The sequence below is a fragment of the Epinephelus fuscoguttatus genome, linkage group LG18 (assembly GCF_011397635.1).
Source record: "Epinephelus fuscoguttatus linkage group LG18, E.fuscoguttatus.final_Chr_v1".
NCBI lineage: Eukaryota > Metazoa > Chordata > Actinopteri > Perciformes > Serranidae > Epinephelus > Epinephelus fuscoguttatus.
In genome coordinates, this window is record NC_064769.1 from 34325807 (window position 1) to 34350104 (window position 24298).

Below are 24298 nucleotides of genomic sequence, written 5' to 3' on the forward strand. Positions count from 1 at the left end.
TTGCCGGCAAAACAGCCCAACATTCGCGGAAAATCTGGCAGTGTAAAAGGGGCTAGGGACTCCGAACTTTTAAGGTCATCCAGGGCCACCACAGAAAACATTACAGTTTTCACAGGCTGGATCACACCCCTCCTTGAAAAGTGTAAATAATCTTCACGTGTTAAAAATATGTTTTCCTTTCTCCTGTCATACATCATACAAACTGTCAACAACCTTGAAGTCACTTGTGACCTGAATCCCTCCATCGGAAATCAAAGCCCACACACAGCCCAAACCTGTTTCCTCCACTTAGCCTTCAGCAAGATCCATCTCCACAATTAAACATCTCCTGTCCTGAGCTGACCTCAAACTCATCCACACCCTCTTGTCCTCTACGCTCTCAGTGAAGTCTGCTGCATCCTCTTCCTCTTACCCTTCAGTCTTTTGTTCCTGTGTGTTCACACTTGACAACATTCAAAGAAACCTTTTGTGTATAATTTATTAATAAGGTGCTGCTTTTACTTGGTCACAAGACACCACATCACTGTAATGAACCTGATAATGACAGGATGAATTTACAACAGTCTGATTCCTCTCAAAACATTTTGGGAAATAAGCTTGTTTGCTTTCTTGGCGAGGGTTAGATAAGAAGAATGATACCAAACTTAACCTATCTGTTTGATGAATTTGAAGCTATGGCCAACAGCCAGTTATCTTATCTTATCTTATCTTAGCGTAAAGACTGGAAACAGCTAGCGTGGCTCTGTCCAAAGGTAACAATCAGCACCTTTAAATCTTACTAAATAACACATTATATTGTTTGTTCTTATTCCTTATCAGGGTTAAGGTTACAGCCAGGCTAGCTGTTTCCCCCATTTCCTGTCTTTATGCTAAGCTAAGCTAAGCTAACGTCCCTTGGCTCTAGCTTCATATTTACTGTACATAAAAAAGTAGAAAAGACAAGTGACTTTTTAACCACCAAACACTGCTTTTTTAGTGATCTGCCGCTGCTTTTCTAGTGGGAATAGTGCCACAAAAAGTGGTTTTTCACCGTGACATCGAAGTGTTTATAAGGGGCCTCTTGTTGTTTTTACAGCAACGTTTTAGCCACCAAACATGGGGCTTTTAGCAACCTGTTGCTGTTTTTCCACCGGTGACAGTGTCACCTAAAGTGATTGTGTTTCATGGAGACATAGCTGCGTTTCCAGCAACTTTATAGCCACCAAATGTGAGTGTTTTCAGGGGCCCCTTGCTTTTTTTACAGTGGCATTTTAACATCCAAATACTGGGTGTTATTAGCGACCTGCCGCTGTTTTTTCGGCGAGATGTTGTTGCGTTTTCTAGCAGCTTTTCAGCAACCAAATCGAAGTATTTCTAAGGGACCCCTTGCTGTTTTTACAGCAGCTTTTTAGCCACCAAATGTAGGTATTTTCAAGGACCCCTTTCTTTAGCCGGCAGCCAGTTAGCATTAGCTTAGCTTAGCTGGAAACAGATAGCGTGGCTCTGTCCAACGGTAACATGTGCCTTAATCAGCACATTTAAATCTCTCAGATTAACATGTTATATCTTGTTTGTTCAGTTGTGATTAGGCTTACAGCCAGAATAGCTGTTTCTCTATTTCCTATCTTAACGCTAAGCTAACATCCTTTGGCTTTAGCTTCATATTTACCATAGAGACATGACAAAAAACCCCCCAGAAAAGACAGTTTGATCTTTTTCGGGCAGTTATGTGTTCCACAGTTCCTGGATCTTATAGCCTATATTTTTTATTGTTATTAATATTTTAGGGTTTTTGTTATCACATTTTAATAATTAAATTATGTCATAAGTTTTTGTTGCAGTACTTCTGGCTGCATCCCTGCATGAAAGCTGCTATACAAACAAAACGATCATCATTTTTTATTTAGTTAGTTTTTATTATATCATTACATGTGATTCAAATGTAGTTTTTGGAAAAGATCCTCTCACACGTACAATCTCATTTTTGAGGTGGTTCCTTTTTTATCAAAATGTAGTTCTGAGTTTTAAATCACAACATGAACGTCAAACACTTTTATTGATTTTTATTGTTGGATTCCAGCCTCTGGCCCTTTGCTGTGTGTCATTCTCCTTCTCTCCTCTACATTTCCTGTCAGTCATTAAAGGCAAAAAACCAAAAAATAATTATAATATTTATAAACCCAGCTCACCTGGTAGAGTGTGCGCCCCATATAGACGGAGTCCTTTGCAGTAATTCGGGTTTGCTTCCAACATCTGGCCCATGCTGCGTGTCATTCTCCCTCTATCTCCCATCGTTCCTGTCAGTCTTCAGCTGTGCTATCATAACAGGAAAAAAAACACCCAAAAACTAATCTTGAGAAGAAAAAAAATTATAAACTCCAGTGTAACTTCACCTTCTGAAAAGGATTAATGGAATCAGAGGCTATCTTAAATGTTTTTGGAAAGAACGGAAGTAGTGTTTGAGGGAAAAACACTTGATGGTGGAAACCACTTTGTTCCAGCCAATAGGAATTCTCATTGATGACAGTGTTTAATCTCTGGTCTGGAGGGTTATCAAGGATGAGACAATAAGTGGAAATGTTTTGGATTTTAGGCCTACAGACCCTTGAAATTAAAATACAAAGACTGAAGTGAACATAATAAAAATAATGTCCTGGCAGCTGACCCTCTCATCAATGAGGTCTAAGATTGTAGCAGAAAGCAATGTAAACACAATTGTCTTTTCGAATAAAGACACCTGTGATCAGTTATGTAAGCCCATAGACTGTATAAAAGAAGTGGACGTAGCTGTGAGGTCACCAGTTGGTTTGTGGATTACGGTTTTGAAGCCTTGAGTTTGGCATCTCGGTTTTTTGGAGCCAGAAGTGACCGTATTTGGCAGCCCAGTCACCAGAAGAAAATGTTAGCATTGTCAGTTTCTGCAAACCATTACATTTGTATGTTTCATGTGTATCATGTAAATGTTTGTAAAGTGACATAGTATATGAGCTGTATTTGTCATCGGGTTGTGAAACTGCGAAGCTGCAGACCACTGTTCGAGACCAACAAACAACAAAACCGGTTGGTTTTCAGGGAGTCATTGCTGTGTTTCCAGCAGCTTTTTATCCACAAAATGTCAATGTTTTTTAGTGAGCTATTGCTGTTCTGCCACCAGGGAAAGTGCCACAAAAAGTGTTTCTTTTTTGCCAAGACGTGGCTACATTTCCAGCAGCTTTTTAGTCACCAAACCTAATTGTTTTTTAAGGACCCCTTGCTGATATTACAGTGACTTTTTAGCCACCAAACACTGTTTTTTAGTCTCCTGCCCCTGCTTTTCCACTTGGAATAATGCCACGAAAAGCAGATGTTTTTCACTGAGACATCGCTGCATTTCTAACGGATTTTTGCAACAAAACCAAAGTGTTTTTAAGGATCCCGTGCTTTTTTTCCAGCAGCCATTTAACCACCAAACACTTGGTTTTACTAGCAAACTGCTGCTGTTTTTCCACTGTAGATATTGCGACTATAAGCGATTGTTTATCGCTGAGATGTTCCTGGATTTCCAGCAACTTTCTAGCCACCAAACTTAGGTGTTTTTTTAAGGAACCCTTGCTGTTTTTCCAAGGATTTTTTTAGCCACCAAAAGTGAGTGTTTTCTAAGAAACGCTTGCTGTTTTTACAGGAGCCTTTTAGCCACCAAACATGGGGGTTTTAGCAGCATGTTGCTGCTTTTCCAGTGGGAATAGTGCCATGAAAAGTGGTTGTTTTTCACTGAGACATTGCTACATTTCCTGCGGCATTCTAACCACCAAACCAAAGTGTTTTTTAAGGACCCCTTGCTGTTTTTCCAGCGGTCACCATAGATAATGCCACTAAAAGTGATTTTTTTTTTCGTTGAGATGTTCCTGCGTTTCCAGCAACTGTCGAGCCACCAAACCTAGGTGTTTTCTAAGAAACCCTTGCTGTTTTCACGCCGGCCTTTTCACCACCAAACCAAAGTGTTTTTTAAAGGACCCCTTGCTGTTTTAATAGCGGCCTTCTTTTTACTATTGCTTGAATTGGTCAAATTTGTATGCAAATATTATCTAACAAGTTTCAACCATAAAATTTGATCAGGTTTTGTACCTTGTCCACTTTTGTGTCGGGATCGGCTGTAAACTGACTTGGCAGAGATGGCTGCCGTCTTGTTTTTGCATGGCTGAGTGTACTGTGCTTTTACTACACTAGAATTGTTCATAGTGTCGACGAATGAGGACAACAGTTTCTCAGTATAAAGTATAAGGGGCAGCAAACCCAAAATGAGAAGAATAAGAATCTGAGGGTTAATAAAATACACTGCTCTGAACCACAAAGGTGTAAGTCCACTCTAACATTAACAGATTGAGCTTCTAATGCTGATTTTTGCACCTTGTGGATTCTCCCCACAGGGCCCAATGACATCTTCAAAGTGAATGTGGACAATGATGGACAGACTTTCTCACGAGATTGGCAGCTCTTTAGAGCCCTAAAGTGACCTTGTTCAAAAGAAGTGCCAAGTGACAGACATTTCCTTTTCCTTAATGTTTTGAAATTGACGTAAACCTACAAAGCTGAAGAATAGCTACAAAGACCAGGCAAAGAACACATAAAGATTGTTTCCACCAACTTATTTTTTTTTGTCTGTGACTTTCAGGAGGCAGCATAAACCTGACGACTGAGTGAATACACCAGACAATACAGTATAGCACTCGTCAGTAAACTCTGGAGGGAGATGAGCCCAGTCGCCAGAGGAAAATGTTGGCATTGTACATTTCTGCACCCATATGTTCCTTTTGTACATTTCATATGTATCATATCAACATTTCTAAAGTGACGTAGTACATGAGCTCAGTTTAGCATCAGGAGGTGGAGGGGATGGTGGGTGGTGTGATAGCCAGGTGAGACGACTGCCAAGCTGCAGACCACTGTTCAAGATAACAAACAACAAAATCAGTTGGGGTTTTTTGTGAGTCATTACTGTTTTTCAAGCAGCTTTGTAGCCACTAAATGTGGGTGTTTTTGAGCGACTTCTTGCTTTTTTACCAGCAGTAATTTCAATTTTCACCTGGGAGAGCAGTATTGGCATCCCGTAAGATTCTAAAGCCAAACCCTGTTCTTTTTTCCTAAACCCAATAATGTGCGTTAGTTGTTGAAGAAAAAAAAACATCAATTCACAGCGTTCTACTGACGTAGTGCTTTTATTTTGAAAGAGACTGTATGTAAACGTTAAATTATCCGTTAAAAACAGAAGTGTATTTTGAAAGAAGACAATGCATTTAACAGGCAGAACTTCACACAGCATCCCATACCTCAACATCCAACGCACCCAGGGTACCTTGCACATCGATTCAGGACGTGGAAAGTCCATGACCAAACGTCAATAAGGTCGACACAAGGTTGGAGTGAGAATGTGTTAGATAGTGCCACAAAAAGTGGTTGTTTTTTGCTGAGACATAGCTGCATTTCCAGCCAGGATTGTGCCACCAAAACGTGATCTTTTCCGAACTATAATCAGTCAGTAAAAAAAATTGCCAGTATTCCCACTGGAAACACTGACAGGTTTGTAAAACACCTGTGTCTGGTGCCTTAAAAGCAGCTGGAAACACAGCAATGACTCGCTAAATCACAACCGGTTTTGTTGTTTGTTGGCATCGAACAGTGGTCTGCAGGTGTCTCGTCTAGGTGTCACCGCCTCCACCATCCCCTCTGCCTGGAGCTGACAAAGTCAGGTCATATACTATGTCACTTTTAAAATGTTTATGTGATACATACGAAATGTACAATCCCAACACATTCTCACTTCCACCTTGTCACATATCAACATTTGGTCGTAGACTTTCCACGTCCAAATACGATGTGAAAGGTACCCTGGGTGCGTTGGTTGTTGATGTTCTGGGACGCCGTGTCAAGTTCTGCCTGTTACATGCATTGTCTTCTTTCAAAATACACTTCAGTTTTCACAGGAAATTTAACGTCTACATTCAGCAAACATGTCAAGCTTGTAAAAAATACACTTCATTTTGAAATACAGTTCAGGCACAGAGCTTTAATTTTGAAGTGCAGTGTCCTGCTGTAGAGTGACGAAGGGACAGCTGCTTAACAGAGACAGAAAAATAGCTGGACCACACGGCCAAACACAAGTATGATGCTGAGTGGATTAAACTGGTTTAGTGCACTTACTCAGTCATCAGGTTTATGCTCCTTCCTGACTGTTGAAGACAAAAATATATGTACGAGTAGGTGGGAACAATCTTTTGTGTGCTTTGTCCTGTCTTTGTAGGTTTCAGCTATTCTTCAGCTTTGTTCCGAGCGTAAGATGTATGACAACTGCAGGGCATTAAGGAAACGGAAAAGGCATCCAAACATTAAACAATTATACTACAAAACTTTTGAACAAAGTCACTGAAGGACTAAATCTCGTGAGAAAGTTGTGCAGCCTTTAAATTATGATTTATAAGCACAGGTTATGTCCATCATTGTCCACATTCGCTTTGTAGATGTCACAATACAGAAACCATCATGATATATTTTAAGTGAGTGTTTATGCTCAGTACTATAATACCGACTAGGGTGGTGAATGGGTCCAACAAACATCGACTTTCACCCAGGAGATTGTTGCTCGCATCCCATAAGATTCTAAAGCCAAACCCTGTTCTTTTTTCCTAAACCTAACCACGTGCTTTTGTTGCCTAAACCAGTGTTGTACCTACGTAGTGTGTTTATTTTGAAAGTGACTGTATGTAGACGTTAAATTTCCTGTGAAAACTGAAGCGTGTCTTGAAAGAAGACAATGCATGTAACAGGCAGAACTTGACACGGCGTCCCAGAACATCAACAACCAACGCACCCAGGGTACCTTGCACGTTGTATCTGGATGTGGAAAGTCCATGACCAAACACTGATATGTAACGAGGTCGGAGTGAGAATGTGTTGCGTAAAAACCTCCTGAGCAATGAACACTGAAGAAATTCTAACCAGAGGCCTGCACCACGACGCCAGTTCAACTTACCCAGGATATCTTTTTTTATCTGGTTTGACTAACCCTAACACTGGACATCTGGATAACTGGTACTACAAAGCTGGTTATCAACTAGTTCAGTTAACTCTGGGTTTTCCTATCCAGCCACGAGCGGGTTCATGTGAAAGAGGAGGGGCTGTTAATGACAAGCGACATCATCAGAACCATGAATGAAGTGGGCTGCTTCATATTTTATGAGATGAAACAGTGGCCAAAGTGTCTGAGACTGAGAGACAGTAAAATGACAGTGGCATGGATTTAAACGACACACAATGATAATCTTAACAGAAAATCTAGAAACACTGAAAACACTATCCACAAATTCACTGTCTCCCAAGACTTACATTACCTGTAGGTATCACTGAGCTACATGTGACGTTAGTAGAGAATATTTTTTGCTGTTTAGTTGATAAAACTCCTCTGAATATGTCACATAAACACTTTAAAGTAACACCAGACTGTTTGTGCTGCTGAAGCAAAGAGTGGAAAAGTAGTTAATGACTAATGAGGTCTATCTGACCGAAATGTTGCATTTATAATAAGAGGAGCCAATTAACAGTGTGTGGATTATTTTACTAAAAAACATATTATCTGTTTTATCCTAGTTCTCATCACACAGGTGTCTCATCTTATGTTGAGCTGCAGTGATGGGATCAGAGTGTAAACGATCTCTGTGTTTGTTAGAAGCTGTTTTAAAACCAGTGGAAACAGTGAAATGATTCTTCTGACTTATAACAGCATATAAACTCCTCTTTTTTACCTGAGACTCCGGACTTCCTTTCATGGATGCTTTGTTCTTCAGTGATCTGATTGGTCAGAGGTCAGGGTGCTGACAGGCACTACTCCGGGTAGGGTCAAAAGTATCGATACTCTGAAAAGTATCAATACTCAAACGCTGTATCCGGATACAGGAGGATACTGCAGGAGGATCAGAGCAGCCAGTTTTGGTCAAAAATGATAAAGGAAAAAGCGCTCTTTGGAAATATTTAGTGAAGTGAGCACAGCACGCTGCAGACGGCAGGTACAGCCCCTCCCCTCACTAGCAGCTGAGCAGCTGGTGTCTCCAGCATCAAACTAAATATCTAACTTCTAACGTTAATGTGGGAGCTAAGCAGAAAACTTTATCAGTCATGCCTGTCTGTAACATTAACAGACAATGTTAGTTTAACAGGACAACACAATTATGTGTGTCTGAAAAGTTATGTTAACTGTAAAGTCACAGATTGAAGCTGAAAAAACGTTTGGTTTCTCCCGTAACCCCTGGTTCTCTGATCACATAGTGAGGTAGAAACAGGAGCAGCCTGAGCCTAAACTACCAACTCTATTTGATCAGCAACTAAAATATGGTGCCAATTCACCACAAGCACAGAAAATAAACAGGGCTGTAGATAAATACATTTGTATGGACAGATCTTGTTTCTGGTTGTTATTTACTTTGGGGGGATTTTTTGTTGTCATCACTGACGTTACTGTTCTGATGTTTATTTAAAAAATGACATGCCTCTTCATTTTTTGCTGCTGTATCGAGTATTGAATATTTTCCTGGGTATCAATATCGAGTTTGAAATTGTGACAACCCTAGCTCCGTTGCAGGTTAGCTGTTCAGCATCAGTTACCATGGTGATTTATCCTGGTAAAAAGAGAACCAGCTTCTTAGTACTCTCACCCTGAAGTTACCTCGCTAACTGCTTCATAGTACAGGCCTCCGAAGTTTCAGCTGGTTGCAATCTGCAGTCCTCACCACTAAATCCCCTGAAATCTTACACACTGGACTTTTAAGAAACTGAAGTCTGAGACTTTTCCTACTGATTTTGAACAGAGTAAGTTTCTGTGCCAAAACAACAACAACCTAAATGATAAAACAGAGAAAACCAAATGGCAAGCCATGCTGATGTGACTAACATCATGTTTAAACTCCACATTCATTAGACTGAGACATCAACAGCGCAGCATGAGAACATGATTCCTGCTGGGTGCTTCACTGCACTGCACTTAAATTAGACAAAGTGACAGTAGAGTCATCTGACTAAAATGTGACTGCGTGAATTTACATGAAATTGGGATCAGTGTGCTCAGGAAGCGCGCACACACACACACCCGTCAGTGTGAGGAGGGGCGGGGTCTGCAGAGTATAAACACAGAGAGCGCGTCTGACTCCTCTGCATCCATCACTGTCCATCCCCGGACCTGAACACACACCTACACATGTGAAGGCTCTGCAGAGGAAACATTACACTTGTTTATTATTATTATTAATAGTGATCATTACTAGCAGCCATGGCTATCAATAAAGCCAAAGTGGCTATTGGATGTATAGTGGCAGGGGCTGTGACGGTGCTGTCTGGAGTTATCCTGCTGTGTGTGGGACCCGCCATCATGAACGACCAAATCACAAAGGTAAGAAACCACGTGATTCAAAGAGTTTCTTTATGTTTGATCGATAAGGCGGTGTTAAAGTTCGGTTTTTGTTGCGCAAAAAGAAATGATTTTACACTCAACAGTTTCCATGATCATTCAAACAGACTCATATTTGCCTGTTTATCAGTCTGCGCACATCTCATAATTTGAATAAACGTTTGTGCATGCTGCAGTTTGCTTGTCTCCCAGAGTCATGTATTGCCTGCAGACATGGCGCTGACTGCTGCTGCACCTTTGACAGATATTTTGGGGCCTTTAATGTCAGACTGTGCCTCTGATTTACACACACAGTGTATAAAATCTGTGCAGGTGGCACAGCTGGTGGGTTTCAGGCACAGACCAAATGCAGTTCGGAGTTCGCTGCAAACTTTGATCTAGTTTATGAAGCTGGAACAGTGACGGTAAGTTTTAGCATTGGAAATAAAATTTGGCTTTGAAGGAAAGACTGGCGCTGAAAGAAGGTGCACTGAAATAAAATACAGGTGTTTATTTTTTTAAATTAATTTTTAATGTTTCTTTTGCATTCTGATTTTTTTTTCAATAAGGCCTATAGTCCGATTTAAAAACAACAAAAAATACATGTCACCCCTGACGAACTAACTGGAGGTCTCGAGGAGATGTATTCTCTCTGTATGCAGATTATATGTAAATTAAACTGTCCTTGCTCCTCCCCTTAGGCGCCTCCTATCCCTGCAAAAACGGTGACAGTATGTCAAATATAAAAAAAATAAAAAAAATTAAAATAAATTAAATAAAGTGTGGAAAAATGTACTCTGAGAAAATAAATAATAAGAAAAAAACTAAAAAAAAAAATCCAAACAAAGTAAAATCATTTTTATGCCTGTGTTTTATTTTTCAGTGTAACTGTTTTTCACTGCCAATCATTCATTTCAATGCCAAATTTTATTTTCAGTATGAAAACCTACTGTCTACGGAAGCGTATTGCATTCACTTGACACACAAAAAAAATCTGTTTTATTGAGTATTTTTTTCTGTTTTTCAGAGTCATTTTTTATTTTTCTGTTTTTCTGAGTATTTTTTTATTGTTCTGTTTTTGGAGGTTTTTTTTTTTATTTTTCTGTTTTTCGTGGTTTTTCTTTTTTTTTCGGGGTAATTTTTCTGTTTTCTTGAGTATTTTTTTCTGAGTTAAGAGAGCAATAGAACAACAGACGCTTTCATTCCTTTCTTGAGAGCTCGATATGATGGAAGCAAACGTGACCCGCATGTTTAGTTTTATCCAGTTTTGCTTTGTTTTGGGTTTGAGACACTGGGAGATACTCTTGTCTTTAAGTCATATAGATGGTGTTATCATTAGTTTGTCGACTTTACGCAGGCACCGGTCACTTGCAGGTGCCAGGTGGGAGCTTCTCGCGAGATATCTCATATCTAGTATCTCGTCTCCTCATTCAGGAAATAATTACCTCGAAAAACAGGGAAAGAATTACACCAAAAAACAGAAAGATAAATGAATTACAGAAAAAAATTCTCCGAAAAACAGGGCTTTTTTTATTTGTCAAGTGAATGCAATACGCTTCCGTAACTGTCAGTATTCAGCTCCATCAGTGTGCAGATCATATGTAACCTATATGCTGTCCTTGCCCCTCCCATCATGCACCTCCTTTCTTCAGAGGATATCCTTCTGTTCATCAGCGCAATCAAAAGGAGTAAAACTTGGCAACACTGAAAAACAAAGGCAATTTATTCAGATTTATAGTCATCCATTTTGAAATTTTAAACAAAATAAGGCTACTGTGACTTCAGACTCAATGCTGTGAGTATTTTCCTGCAATAACTGTAATAATTTGCAGTCTTGTGCTGAAAGACTTCAAATTGGAACCATTCACAGGCTGTTTTATGTCCAAAAAACCCTCCACTCTATTACATTTTTGAGGGAAATATTATTATTTCTTACTCCACTATATTTCTTTGACAGCTAAAGTGTATTGGCAGATAAGGATCTTATATTAAAAACACGTGCTTGTGGAATAAAACACAGTGTTAAATATTAAACCAGTGATTCACGCCCCATTGGCCTGTGATCCGTTACATCACAACAGTGTCTGGTTTGGGTCCTTTGCCCTGTTTCAGATGTCTAGAGAGACGTTTCGTTTGTCCTTTTAATGATATTTGCTAGAATAAGTCTGTGGCTGAACAAAAGCAATTCAATCATTCAATCATTGCTTGTGAACTGCAGTCAAACTAAGTAATCAAATCAAGTATGCAGTCACATCTACAGGTAATTTAGAGTCACCAGGTAACCTAACCTGCATGTCTTTGGACTCTATACATTATGTCATAGCCCACATATAAGCTTTCTACTGAAATGAATATATTCAGATGTAACCCTTTGGTAATCATCAACATGTTGATTACTTACTGTTATTTGATTACATTTGTTTGTCAGTAACTCTAACTGATTACAATTACATTTATTTTGTAATTTTATTTACACAACTCCATTACATGTAACTAGTTACTCTCCAACACTGTATATAAAGTAGTGCACACTAGCTCCACCTGGAGCAGCTACAACAGCAACATGCTGCACTAACACTGATGCTTTAGATTAAAACAGAATAGAATAGAAAGCCTTTACTGACACTGTACAAAGACTATACAACGAGATCAGGAGTGCAACACCTGATCAAGTGCATAGTCATTAAAGGGATAGTGCACCCAAAAATGAAAATTCAGCCATTATCTACTCACCCATATGCCGAGGGAGGCTCAGGTGAAGTTTTAGAGTCCTCACATCACTTGCGGAGATCCAAGGGGAGAGGAGGTAGCAACACAACTCCACCTAATGGAGGCTGATGGCGCCCCAGATTCAAACATCCAAAAATACATAATTTAAACCACAAAATATCTCCATACTGCTCATCCGTAGTGATCCAGGTGTCCTGAAGCCCCGACGTAAAAAGTTGTTTGGAAAAACGTCATTTGAACTCTGTTTTTAGCCTCATTGTAGCCTGTAGCTCTGACTGCCTCTCTGAGCACTGCGCTGACATGTGTTCACATGCTTTCGCTGGTCTCTGTTTTTCCAAACAACTTTTTACGTCGGGGCTTCAGGACACTTGGATCAATACAGATGAGCAGTATGGAGATATTTTGTGGTTTCAATTATGTGTTTTTGGACGTTTGAATCTGGGGCACCATCAGCCTCCATTAGGTGGAGTTGTGTTGCTACCTCCTCTCCCCTTGGATCTCTGCAAGTGTTGTGAGGACTCTAAAACTTCACCTGAGCCTCCCTCGGCATATGGGTGTGTAGATAATGGCTGAATTTTCATTTTTGGATGCACTATCCCTTTAAAACAAACAAGTAGGCTAAGAAAAACAGACAACATAATCGTTCATAAAACAGGAAGTAAACAGTGTATAAAAAAGGCTGTATCAAGATGAATAGCAGGTTGCAATAGAGCAGTGGTTCCCAAATGGTGCAGCCACAAGGTCCAGATTTCTGCTTCGTCATTAGTTCTTGGTCCCACAGTTTCACATTCAGTGTCATACTTGCATTTGGTCGTGTCGTTGAGCTGGATTGCTGGTTAGCTATCAGTTAGTCACTCAGTCTACAGCAGAGAACGCCACTTCAAAATAAAAGCTCTGTGCTAGAACTGTGCCACCTACTTTTGGATAGTCTGGGGCCGTTAGTGGCCGTTTTGGTAAGGAAACGGAACCAGGGCGAGTGAGACAGGATCCGGAATTCGATGGATGCGCCTTTCTGTAAAAATAAAAGCACCAAGCTAATAAAAATGCGGTGAAACTTTTAATTTAAAGAATATAATTTACAAGAAAAGCCCCAAGCCATTAAGTTAATCGATTTTCTTACACCCCTCATCACCCCAAATCGATGGTGCGCCAGAATTTAAAGTTTTACTATGGTGAACACTTTTAGTTTGGTGAATTTGGTGAATACCGCATCCGCTCCCTAGACCGGAACCAGAATCTAGACAAAATTCAAAGTGAATAGACACCAGGTGACGCAAGGCTAACTTTTGGACCATGACCCACCAGTTGGGAACCACTGCACCAATTAGTAGTGGATTGCACTTGAAGAGCAAGATTATTTTATATTTGATATATTTGATGGCACACGGGTAAAAACTGTAGTATATTTAGGGTGTAACAGAATCAGATATCAGTCACAGGAGACAGTATATTATGTTCATATTTACTTCACTTGTGTTTCAGTAGGATTTAACGCATGTTTTTTGTAACTTGTAATTTGTAACGTTTTATTTTTCAGGATTGTGTCGCTGCTTTCACTTATATAAACAGCCTTCTTTCACCTCTGTGATATAATGGGGTAAAGTCTGTGTGTTAAAGTGTGCAATGACCTGGAACTACACCTCCCAGAATGCTCGGCTCGCGGCCGGGGGCGTGGCCAACAGACTATAAATACAGCGACAATAGAAGCAGGTCAACTACATCGATCAGAGAGATTAAAAAGCCGGCTGGAGCGGAGGCTGACGTTTATAAACGACACAGCTGAGTGTTTAGTGTTCACACGCTGCTGTACTCATTCACAGTTTGCTTACTCTGTGTAGCCGTTTGGCAGTTTGGCTCGTCAACAACGTAAACAAGCTCCAAACACTGGGCTGTCAACTATCAATAACCAGCCATGGCTATCGATAAATCCAAAGTGGCTATCGGGTTCATAGTGGCGGGGGTCCTCACGGTGTTCTTTGGGACGCTGCTGACTTTTGTGGGACCCATAATCATCGATGATCAGATAGTGAAGGTAAGCAGCGAGCTGTCACAGATGTTTGTCTTGTGTTTTAATCTGCTGAGTCAAGTTTATTTTAATCACAGCCGAAAGTCTCAAAGGGCTTCACACTGCCACGTGAGGACAACACGACATGATAATAGGCGCGTGCACGCAAACAAACCTATAATAAGCAAAAATGTCAATGGACTTCTGTTGCTGTCAATTAAAAATGTAGAATCAAAAGGGGTTTGTTGCATTCACAGAGCAGTATGTGCAGTGAAATGTAGTGATGCATGCTCCCATAAGGCTGTGCTGAAGTAAAGCATGAATATGTGTGTATGTATCAGAGCTGGAATATAATTACAGTTACCCAAATACTGCTTTGCCCCACTTGTACTTTGAGTACTTCCATTTTATGCACACTAATACTTCACTTTATCCCAGAGAAAAATGTTCCTTTTTACTCCAATGCATTTATTTGACACTTGTACTTATTGTTTATATATATATATATATATAAAATGTTTGATATGCTTCTTTAATATGATGCAGAACTATACTCATTAGAATAGGCTGCAAAGTGTCTAAAATTGGCTCCAAACTGACATTAGAATAATCTTAAAAACAGAAAAAATAATAAATAAACTAAGAATAATTATGAAAATAATAATAATAATAGTAATAGTAATAATAATAAAATAAATGTATATAAGGAATCTTTATAAAATGTTATAATGCAATATATACATGATTTTAATACATTTTTTTCTTATGTAGTTTTTCTAAAGTAACATTTTGAATTCAGGATTTTTTAGACCATGGTATCACTTTGTGTCTTTGTACAGTTTACTTATTTTATGTACTTATACACTGCTTTGTATTTTTTTTTACTAAAGCTTCCTGTTTAAAATATGTCTACTATAACCAACCCAGTAGTATAGGCTACAAAGTATATAAAAATTGGCTCCAAATTGACTAACTTCATCATTAAAATGCTCCTAAAAACAGAGAAAAAAAGAAAAACAATAAAAAAAATTAGATAAAAAAATAAATAACATAATAAATAAAACAATGAAATATAATAATACAAAATGAAAATTATAAATATATAAAAACAAATAAATATAGAAAATATACAATAAATGTATAATGCAATATGTTTTTTAATACATTTTTTCTCTTTAAAACAGAAAAAAATATGATTTTATTTTATTTTCATAATGAGTGCCTTTGCTTTTATTTCAAGTACATTTTAACTGAAAATAATTTTGTACTTTTTCTCAAGTAACATTTTAAATTCAGGACTTTAGACCATGGTATACTGTACAATATCTGTACTTCTATCTGTCAGTAATGTGAAATCAGACATCCAGTCTGTCTCTTTATTATATTCCGCTTCCTTACTATATTGCTTTGTGTCTTTATACTGTTTGCTTGTTATATGGCTCTTTGTTTTTGTATAGGTAACTTATTTTATGTACTAAAATATTGCGTTGTATTTTTTTTCTACTAAAGCTTCTTGTTTGCACTCTGTCCCTCTGCTGCTGTAATGTTGCACATTTCCCCACTGTGGAACCAATTAAGGATTATCTTATCTTATCTTATCTTATCTTCTATTTTAAGTTAAGTAGAGAATCTCAGTACTTCTTCCACCTCTGATATGCATGTATGCAGTATATGTGGGGCGTGTCATATACTTGTTGTATATCCTAACGTCAGATATTCCTGCTTTCACTCGGCTTAAAATATTTTAGTTACGTTGTAGCTTTTAAGTAGTTTTTAGACTCTTTAAAAGGGCAGAAATAACACTGCTGTTATGGCCCAACAGCATTTTCATACATTAAAATCTTGAGTAGCATCACTCAATTGAAAAAGGATTACTTTAATGGCGTGTATTCATATTGAAATGTTTGCTATCATGTCACATTAACACCTCTTACAGAGGCAATTTGTGACTAGCTTGTAAAAAAGAGCTACTTTTGTACTCAAGTACTTGAGTAACTAAGTCAGCCTGCTATCTATAGTTATATAGATTTGCTGCTTTTCTCTATTTTATATAATTTAACATTTGATATTTTCAAGTTTTAGACTGTTGGTTAGACAATAAAAGTGGAGCTGCATGTAGGACGGTAATGGTATTCATCTTATCTTACCGCAGTGAAAAGCCAATGTATCCCTGTGAAGGGATGTAGCGGTGTACTGTGAAACTGGGGTGTAAAAATTGACGTTGATCATACCATGTACATATGCTTATCCCCAGTGTTTTTGGTTGGTTAGCTTAAGTAATTTCTTCCTCTGCCGCCTTATGTTTGACACACGCCGCCGCTCTGTCACTGGAGCAGCGCTAGTCTCCGTTTTTTGGCGCAGCTGCCTTCAGTGTTCATAGGGTACTACTAGTGAGTAGGTCCCCAATACTTGTTACTAACATCATGTAACATCACGTGACATACATCATTAGCGTAGTGTGCTACACATATGTTACATACTAAAAAAACTCGACTGACTTTAGGTTTCACATGAGACACAAACAGCGGTCTCCTGAGTGAAAGTCCTAAGTTTGGTTGATCCACCTCCCCTCCTGCCCATCCTATGTGAACCCTCTAGCTGTTTATACTATGGAAGATGCTCTGAACGTCAAAAAAATGCCAACTCCAGATGCGTGTCACACCCCTGCTAAGGGGTGCCTTGATGCGTCAGTATCTGACGCTGACAGGCTGCTGACAAAGCGTCTCAATTTGACGAGTTGGGATTGAGACCAGTTTGAATTAAACCACGTGAAGGGAGATTAACTCGAATATTAAATCAAAGGTCATGGACACAGTGTTTGTAATAAATCTCAAGGACTTGTCTGGCATGATCATGTAATCCAGGTGTGCATGTTAACTACAGTACACAATATATGTGACATTGTTTGGGACAGGATCAGATAAACTTGATTAATCCCCAAAGGGGAAACTGGTTTCCCAACTGGGACAAACAGTGTACACAATACGTGATCTACACAATAGGTAACACCAGGCGGAGTCACTGGAGGTCTCTAAGTGGGGAAACACTTGAAATGATGTTTAAAAAGTCATGTTAATGTCAGTCTGCTCAGGTGGATAAGTCATTCGAATTATCCACCTTTTTAGGACTCATTAGGAATGAGTCCTAAAACCTGAAAATGAGCTAGCATTTTACCACTCCTGGTTCCCTTATCTCAAAGTCGATGGGTTTTTGATTAGATCCCTGAAATAAGGTCTAAGATTAACATGCTCATGAGACTTTCACGTTTTGTTTTATGACATAAAATACACCCAGTAAATACCCCACTTGTGAACTTTGAAGCTTTTTATGTGTCTTACAAAAGGCAGTTGCCAAGAAGTTGCTAAATAAGACTACAGAGCATCATCATGCCAAACACAGCTTTACAGTCTTGTTATGGAGGTGATGTTGAAGTCAGGCGACCGTGGTGTAGTTTGTTTATAGCCTAGCGTTAGCTTTTTACTTCTGGCGATTGCATTGAGGTCTCAATAGTCATAAAAGTTGTGTTCATTTGTGAAGATTATCTTGCTGGACAAAACGTGTAAGTATCATAAAGGTTTGTTTGCCACAGAGCTTATTTTCGGCAGTAATCCAAAATCCAGTGGAAAAATCCCATAGGCTTGTTGCCGAGGAAACCAGTGTGATGCTAACTTCTGCAACGGCATACAAAAAAACCTCATCAATGGAAATATCTGCACGGGAAAGTCCCACCAGTAAAAAGTCAACACATACAGTATGCAAGGCTTTAGTTTCGATAATTTGTTAATTTCATATTTTCTTTGGTATTTTTTGTTATATACAGATATGCAATGCTGATTGCAGTGTAATAAGTATATTGATGTTATCCAATGTCTGGTCTCTGACCATGTGACGAGGCGATATGGGCATGATAGCGTGCACTGGGGGCCCGTTGTAACTACCTTACGCCACTGACCTGAACCATGCCATACAACATATAGTGCTATCATTTAACATCCATACAGGGTTGGTAGGAGAGAGTTGTTAAGAAATATTCAATGCAGTGGTATTGGATTGGTACTCAGTGTCAGCTGAAATGCAAGTTCAGGTATTGGGAAGGGATAAATGGTATCGGAACATCTTGAGTTGTTGGGACAGAACAATCAATTTGAAGACGAAGATTTAAATTTTTCTATATCTTCTGGCATTTTGTGAGAAAACGTACCCATAAAACAACAAATGCCACATCAACCGATAATGAAAATAATATATTTCCTTTTCCCCTCTCTGTCTCATGTCAGAACACAGTGATCGACCCGAAGAACGAGATGTCCTACACCATGTGGAAGGACGTCCCTGTGCCGTTCTACATGTCTGTCTATTTCTTCAACGTCCTCAACCCTAAAGAGATACTGAAGGGAGAGAAGCCCATGGTGGAACAGAAAGGACCCTACGTGTACAGGTACACACTCTAAATCAACATGTTATTCCCCCCTGAGAGCACATGCTGACCCATAATCCATGCATACATGTCTGCTGGCTTGCATTTGTCCATCAGGACACCTTGACCTGCACCATGTTGCAAGATTCAGTCCCAGGTCACTGTCTCTGCTTTGGTGACATAATTTGTCGAATAGGACTAATTGTCTTCAATTTTTAAATTATCTTGATGGAATCTGAGGCTATCTGTCTCCAGTTTTTGTTGCATAATATAAAATTGCTGCCAGACAGACTGACACTACTGATTTAGTAACGTGCAGCTGTGTCTTTGCGTCCAACTGGCTCACTTTTGGGAACACTATGTACACTACATACAAGATGTAGGTCATTCTGCAAGTGTGTGTAATTGAACTTTTCCAGCAAAATGGAGGGATGCAGTCCAAACACTGTTATGTAACTATTCCATGTGTATAACTTCAGGGGGAGTGCAGGGGGTTGAACCTAAAAAGGACATGCCAGCATGCATGCATTGACCTAGTTTTTGGTGTAATAACAGAGTGATGTAAATAAGTCCTAGCAGGGGCACAGCGATTTCATAATACCAGTGATTCTTGCTTACTTGTCACTTTCTGCACCGACGCTCACCTCTGAGTAACTTAGAGGTGAGATTATTTCCTGTGATCAAAGGAACAAAGCCGCAAATAAGTGTGTTGTTTATGGCTCCTGTCTGTGGCTCTCAGCTCTGAGTCTAGTGGTTCATGCTGGAGATGTAAACCTTTAAAAACACCTCACAACAGCAGGAAATAGTGCAGTTGTTGGGGTCTATTTTCAGCAGCGTACTAATCCACATTTTTTCTGGGATTAAGTCAAAATCAAGTACAGTTTTTGGACAACAGTGGTGCTCTATGGCGCAGAGGAAGACAATACACACACAAAGCACTTGTTAGTGGTTACATTCAGTTGTTTTTGCCGTCTAATTGACAATTACAGATAAGTAGAATATCTTATCTTTTAGAAAATTGGTAAATCAGAAAAAATGTTAAGAGTTCAGAGGTCAAATAAATGTCCTCACATTTTGTGTTCAGAACACTTATCTAATCTTTTAAGGTCAGTGGTGTCTTTCGTAATGTGTGCTGTAATAGCCTCTCAATAAGGTCAGAGATGTCCGTCATGTTTATGTGATGAAGACTCTTTTTGAAGCTTATTGTTTTTCATTCAAACCTTTATTTAAGACTCAGGAAATTAATTAAGGGAGACCCTCATTTTCAATGATGCGGAGTTTGAACAAAGACATTTTAAACAATCAGTAAGCAAACAAACAACCATCATAAGATCTTACGATATATAAAAATTTAAATAAAAACCAAATAAAATCTATATCGTCACTGTGCTGAGGCTTAAAACCACTGGTGGGTGAAGTGAATAACATTGATCATCTTAGAATGCAATGTTCTGTTGGGTAACCTTGGGTCCTGGCATTCATGTGGATAGTACTTGACGTGCACCACGCAACCCAACACAGTTGCAGACCAAGCAAACCCCCTCATGGCAATGGGACAGGTCGATAGCAGTGGCCCCCCCAGCAGGACAATGCACCATGCCACACCACAAGAACTGCTCAGGAATGACTCCAGGAATGGGACAAAGAGCTCAAGGTGTTGGCTTGGCCTCCAAATACCCCAGATCCCAATCTGATTGAACATGTGAGGGATGTGCTGGTACCCCACAGGTACCCTTGATCCATGGTGGGTCCTTCTTGGACCGGACTTGGCTCTGAGTAGTCATGGCATGGACACAGGACCTCTGGAGGGTATCCCTTGGTGTCTGGCTGCAGGGTGTTACTTTCAGATCTTTTGAGTCCCGTGGGTTGTGAGGTGGGGTACCAGCACATCTTACAGATGTTTGATCAGATTGGGATCCAAGGAATTTGGAGGCCAGGTTGACGCCTTGAGCTTTTTGTCTCGTTCCTCAGACCATTCCTGAGCCGTTTTTGTGGTGTGGTATGGTGTATTGTTCTGTTGGGGGGGGGGTAGTACCTGGTCTGCACTGGTGTTTAAGTGGGTGGAGCGTGTCAGGTGGAATCCACATGAATTCCAGGACCCAAGGTTTCCCAACAGAACGTTGCAATGTAACAAGATGATCAATGTTTGTCACTTCACCTGTCGGTGGTTTTCATGTTTTGGATGATCGGTGTATAGTATAAAAGTCCAAATGCCAGTCTACTGACTCAGAGCGGCTGACACACTGAGGAAGGAGTTGTGCAGATTGATGGCCACAGGCAGGAATGACTTCCTGTGGCGCTGTGTGGTGCATCTTGGGGAATGAGTCTATCACTGAATGTGCTCTTTTGTCCAACTAGCACATTGTAGAGTAGGTGGGAGACATTATCCAAGGTGACGCGTATCTTAGACAGCATCCTCCTCTGACACTGCCACCAGAGAGTCCAGCTCCACCCCCCATGACGTTACTGACCTTGCGAATCAGTTCATAGAGTCTGTTGGCGTCTGCTACCCCTCAACCTGCCGCCCCAGCACACAACAGCAAACAGGATAGCACTGGCCACCGCAGACTCGTAAAAAATCCTCAGCATTGTCCGGCAGATGTTAAAGGACCTCAGCCTCCTGAGAAAATGGAGGGGGCTCTTGTTTATTGTCTGTATGTACTCCCAGGTACTTGTAGTCCTCCACAATGACCACATTGACCCCATGGATGGAAACAGGGGTCACTGGTGCCTTTACCCTCCTCAGATCCACCACCAGCTCCTTTGTCTTGAATATTCCATGTATAAGGAGCACTGTAAGAGAATGACAATCTCCCTAGCTCAGTTCTGATAAAGGGAGTATGAAGCAACAACCTATTCTGTGACCGAGTACCAAGATTACGTGAGGTCAGAGTCAAAAGTAATGAAATAAAGGGTGGTAAAGCTGCATGTGTATCCTGATTCTCAGATCAATGCAATGAGGTGCAATGAAAGGAGTGTTTCCCCCAGTGCTATATCGAAATCTCCCTGTTTGCAATAACCTGTTATCTCTACTTTGGAACCAAAGACCTATGAGAACGGTCTAGCACCAGGGGATTAGTTATTTCATCGCCTAGCGCTTCGTTAAAGAATGAAGCCATCGTTGCAATAGGTTTGCCATTTTCCTCGCCCTCAGGGATCCTGATAATCCTCAAATTCTGACGGCGGCTTCTGTTCTCTGAGTCGTCATTTCGGTCTTTCAGTTTATCGACTGCCTGCTTGATGTCTGAAACGGCGCTCTGCATCTCACTGATGTTGGAAACATCGTGATTGAGTGCACCCTCCATCTCCCGTATAGTGGTAGACGTTTCAGTCTGCGTTGAGCGGAAAGACGCCACCTCGGCTGTAAACTCCGTTCTTAGAGCAGCGATGTCAGCCTTGGTGTCCTGGCGGAGAGCCTCCAGTTCATGTTTGATTTCAGCATGGAAAGTAGCCATCTCTTGTTTGTTTGCGTTGCCCAGTAGTTGATGAGAGGTGGCCATCTCTGCCTTAATTAGCTGAAGAAGATTGTGTCCTCTGTTTGCTCTGTAGGTGATGGAGGGTCCGCGTCCGGGTGGTGGAGGCTAGCGCTAGCATTAGCCATTAGCGTCTGCTTGAATGCAGGGCTCATTAAACTTTGCTTCACAACTTCAGCTGACTTCTTCTGTGTCCTACTTGCCATGACACGCCCTAATATACCAAATGATATGGAGCAAGTTGAACCTGCGACTACTCCATGTCTGACTTGCTATCCCTACTTTGAGCAGCTAGTTATCTTTCTGCTGAAAAACACTGTGGTTTGTTTTTGTTTTTTAAACCAATCACAGTCGTCTTGGGAGGCACAAAGCCCAGGATTCAGCGACGATACTTTTGCATAATAGTGTCCAGGGTTAACAGGTTTCAGTGGAACCTTTGCACGTGGGGAAGTGAACACTGTCATTAAAATGGCCCCGTTAAAGAAAATGCCCCAAAAAACATTAACAGTCATATGTTGCTGGTCAAGTTTTTAAAGCCTTACATGGTATGGCACCCAAATACATCACTGAGCTCCTCTGCACCCTCTCCAACACTAGATCTCTCAGATCGTCAAACCAGTTGCTCTTGGCAGTCCCGCGATCCAGACTAAGGGAGAAGGGTGATCGTGCATTCGGGGGAGGAGGAGTCGCCCCAAAGCTTTGGAACAGCTTACCCTTTCAATTAAGTGCTCCCCCTCTGTAGACACGTCAAGGCTGAAGACCCACATGTTGTCTAAGGCCTTTGTTTGTCCTTAAGGTTTCTGTTCTATCTTTTATATTTTATTTTTATTTCCTAAAACAGACACGACTGGTCGCTCTGTTTATACCATCGTAGATCAAAATCTTGTGTCGGTTGCTTGTGGAGAACGGGAAACAACAAGATCAACATGAAGGCGATGCAGGTGCTCCAAAAATATAGAAAACAAGGAAGGAAATATTAAAAAGCCTCTATTGTAGTGGCTAAATCGTAAAATCATTTTAAGGAAATATAAGAGGAGGAAGGAAATATTAAAAAATGATATTAAAAAGCCTTTACTGTGGTGGCTAAATCCTCACAATGATTTAATGATTTAGCCACCACAGTAAAGGCTTTTTAATATTTCCTTCCTCGTTTTCTATATTTTTCGGAGCGTCTGGATCGCCTTCCTGCCGATGGTTTGATAATTGGTGCCATTGAGGTGACACCACAGATGATTTACTGGCTGTACGTGCCTCCAGCAGGACACTATTGCAACGATATCACAGATGCTCGTGTGAAGTGTAACAGATCCTTACATTAGGGTAGACAGTGTCACTGCTGCATGCTGCTGCCAGGGTAAAAAGATGTGGCAAGTCAACTCTGATCGGCTGGGTCAGGAAATGGATCAGCATCAGGGGCTTGAGAGTCCTGTGAGACGGAGTCTGGGCTTTGTTGAGGTGTGTTGCAGATCTTCACAACAATTAACAACAGCTTCACTTGTCTGACGGGAATCAAGAATAGTTTGATCAAAGAATTGATTAAACAAGTACGGGAACTTCTACGGACACATTTTGATCAGTGCTGAAGAAGTTCTGAAGTTCTGATGCACAGCTCTTCTAAGAATTTAGCATTCACCGTGTGTGTGGGATGTTTTATTCCTTCTCCTTTTATCGATCTTATCTCTCTTCATCCTCTTTATCATTTTATCACATTAGTAGTATTCTGTGTACAAAGTGTACCTTGGGCCAAAGGGCATTGGCTTGGTTTCAGAAGTGTGGGGACACAGTGAAGTCAAAAAACTAACAAACAATTATAGCTGCTGTGCAGCGATGGGTCGGGTCCGGGCATTTTTTAGGCAATTCTGAGCAACAAGCAGAAGAATTGGAAGACATTTAGGAATTTAGCAACACAATCTGCCTTTTGCATCAGCTGAAGCTTGAACTCACAACCTCTGAGACTAAGAATCAAGTTCTATCTCACTGAGCTAATTAGTCAGTGACAATTCATGTGTAGCTTCACAAACTGACTAAGCCAGACGTGCAGGTTTAGCAGCCGTCCGTGCATGGAAAGGCAGATTTCAAACCACTGTCAAAAATTCAGTTATCAAAACAAAAATCTGAAAATACACATATTGCATCTAGACAGCATGGAGATGTTGGTAATTTGTTTGTAACAATGATTGATTTGCTCCATAAGTGAAAAACTAATGTTTAAAATTGCCATTTTTACATTGACTCCAATTGTTCACATTAGAGCAAAATTCAAAACGCTGTCAAAAATTCAGTTT

At 40.2% G+C, this 24298-nt stretch overlaps 1 protein-coding gene across 4 annotated transcripts in view; it reads left to right on the forward strand.

Annotated features, from left to right (window-relative positions):
* Positions 1-9170: 9170 nt before the first annotated feature.
* Positions 9171-24298, forward strand: part of scarb1 (scavenger receptor class B, member 1) — a 53394-nt gene continuing 38266 nt past the window's right edge. The window contains exons 1-2 of one of the 4 annotated variants that reach the window (XM_049603741.1): positions 9171-9391; positions 18401-18561. In XM_049603741.1, the coding sequence (XP_049459698.1) occupies positions 9272-9391; positions 18401-18561 (281 nt within the window). In that variant the 5' untranslated portion in view covers positions 9171-9271. Of the gene's footprint in view, positions 9392-13795; positions 14151-18400; positions 18562-24298 lie in introns of those variants that run through there. The other 3 variants (XM_049603742.1, XM_049603740.1, XM_049603743.1) reach the window with 3 other exon arrangements.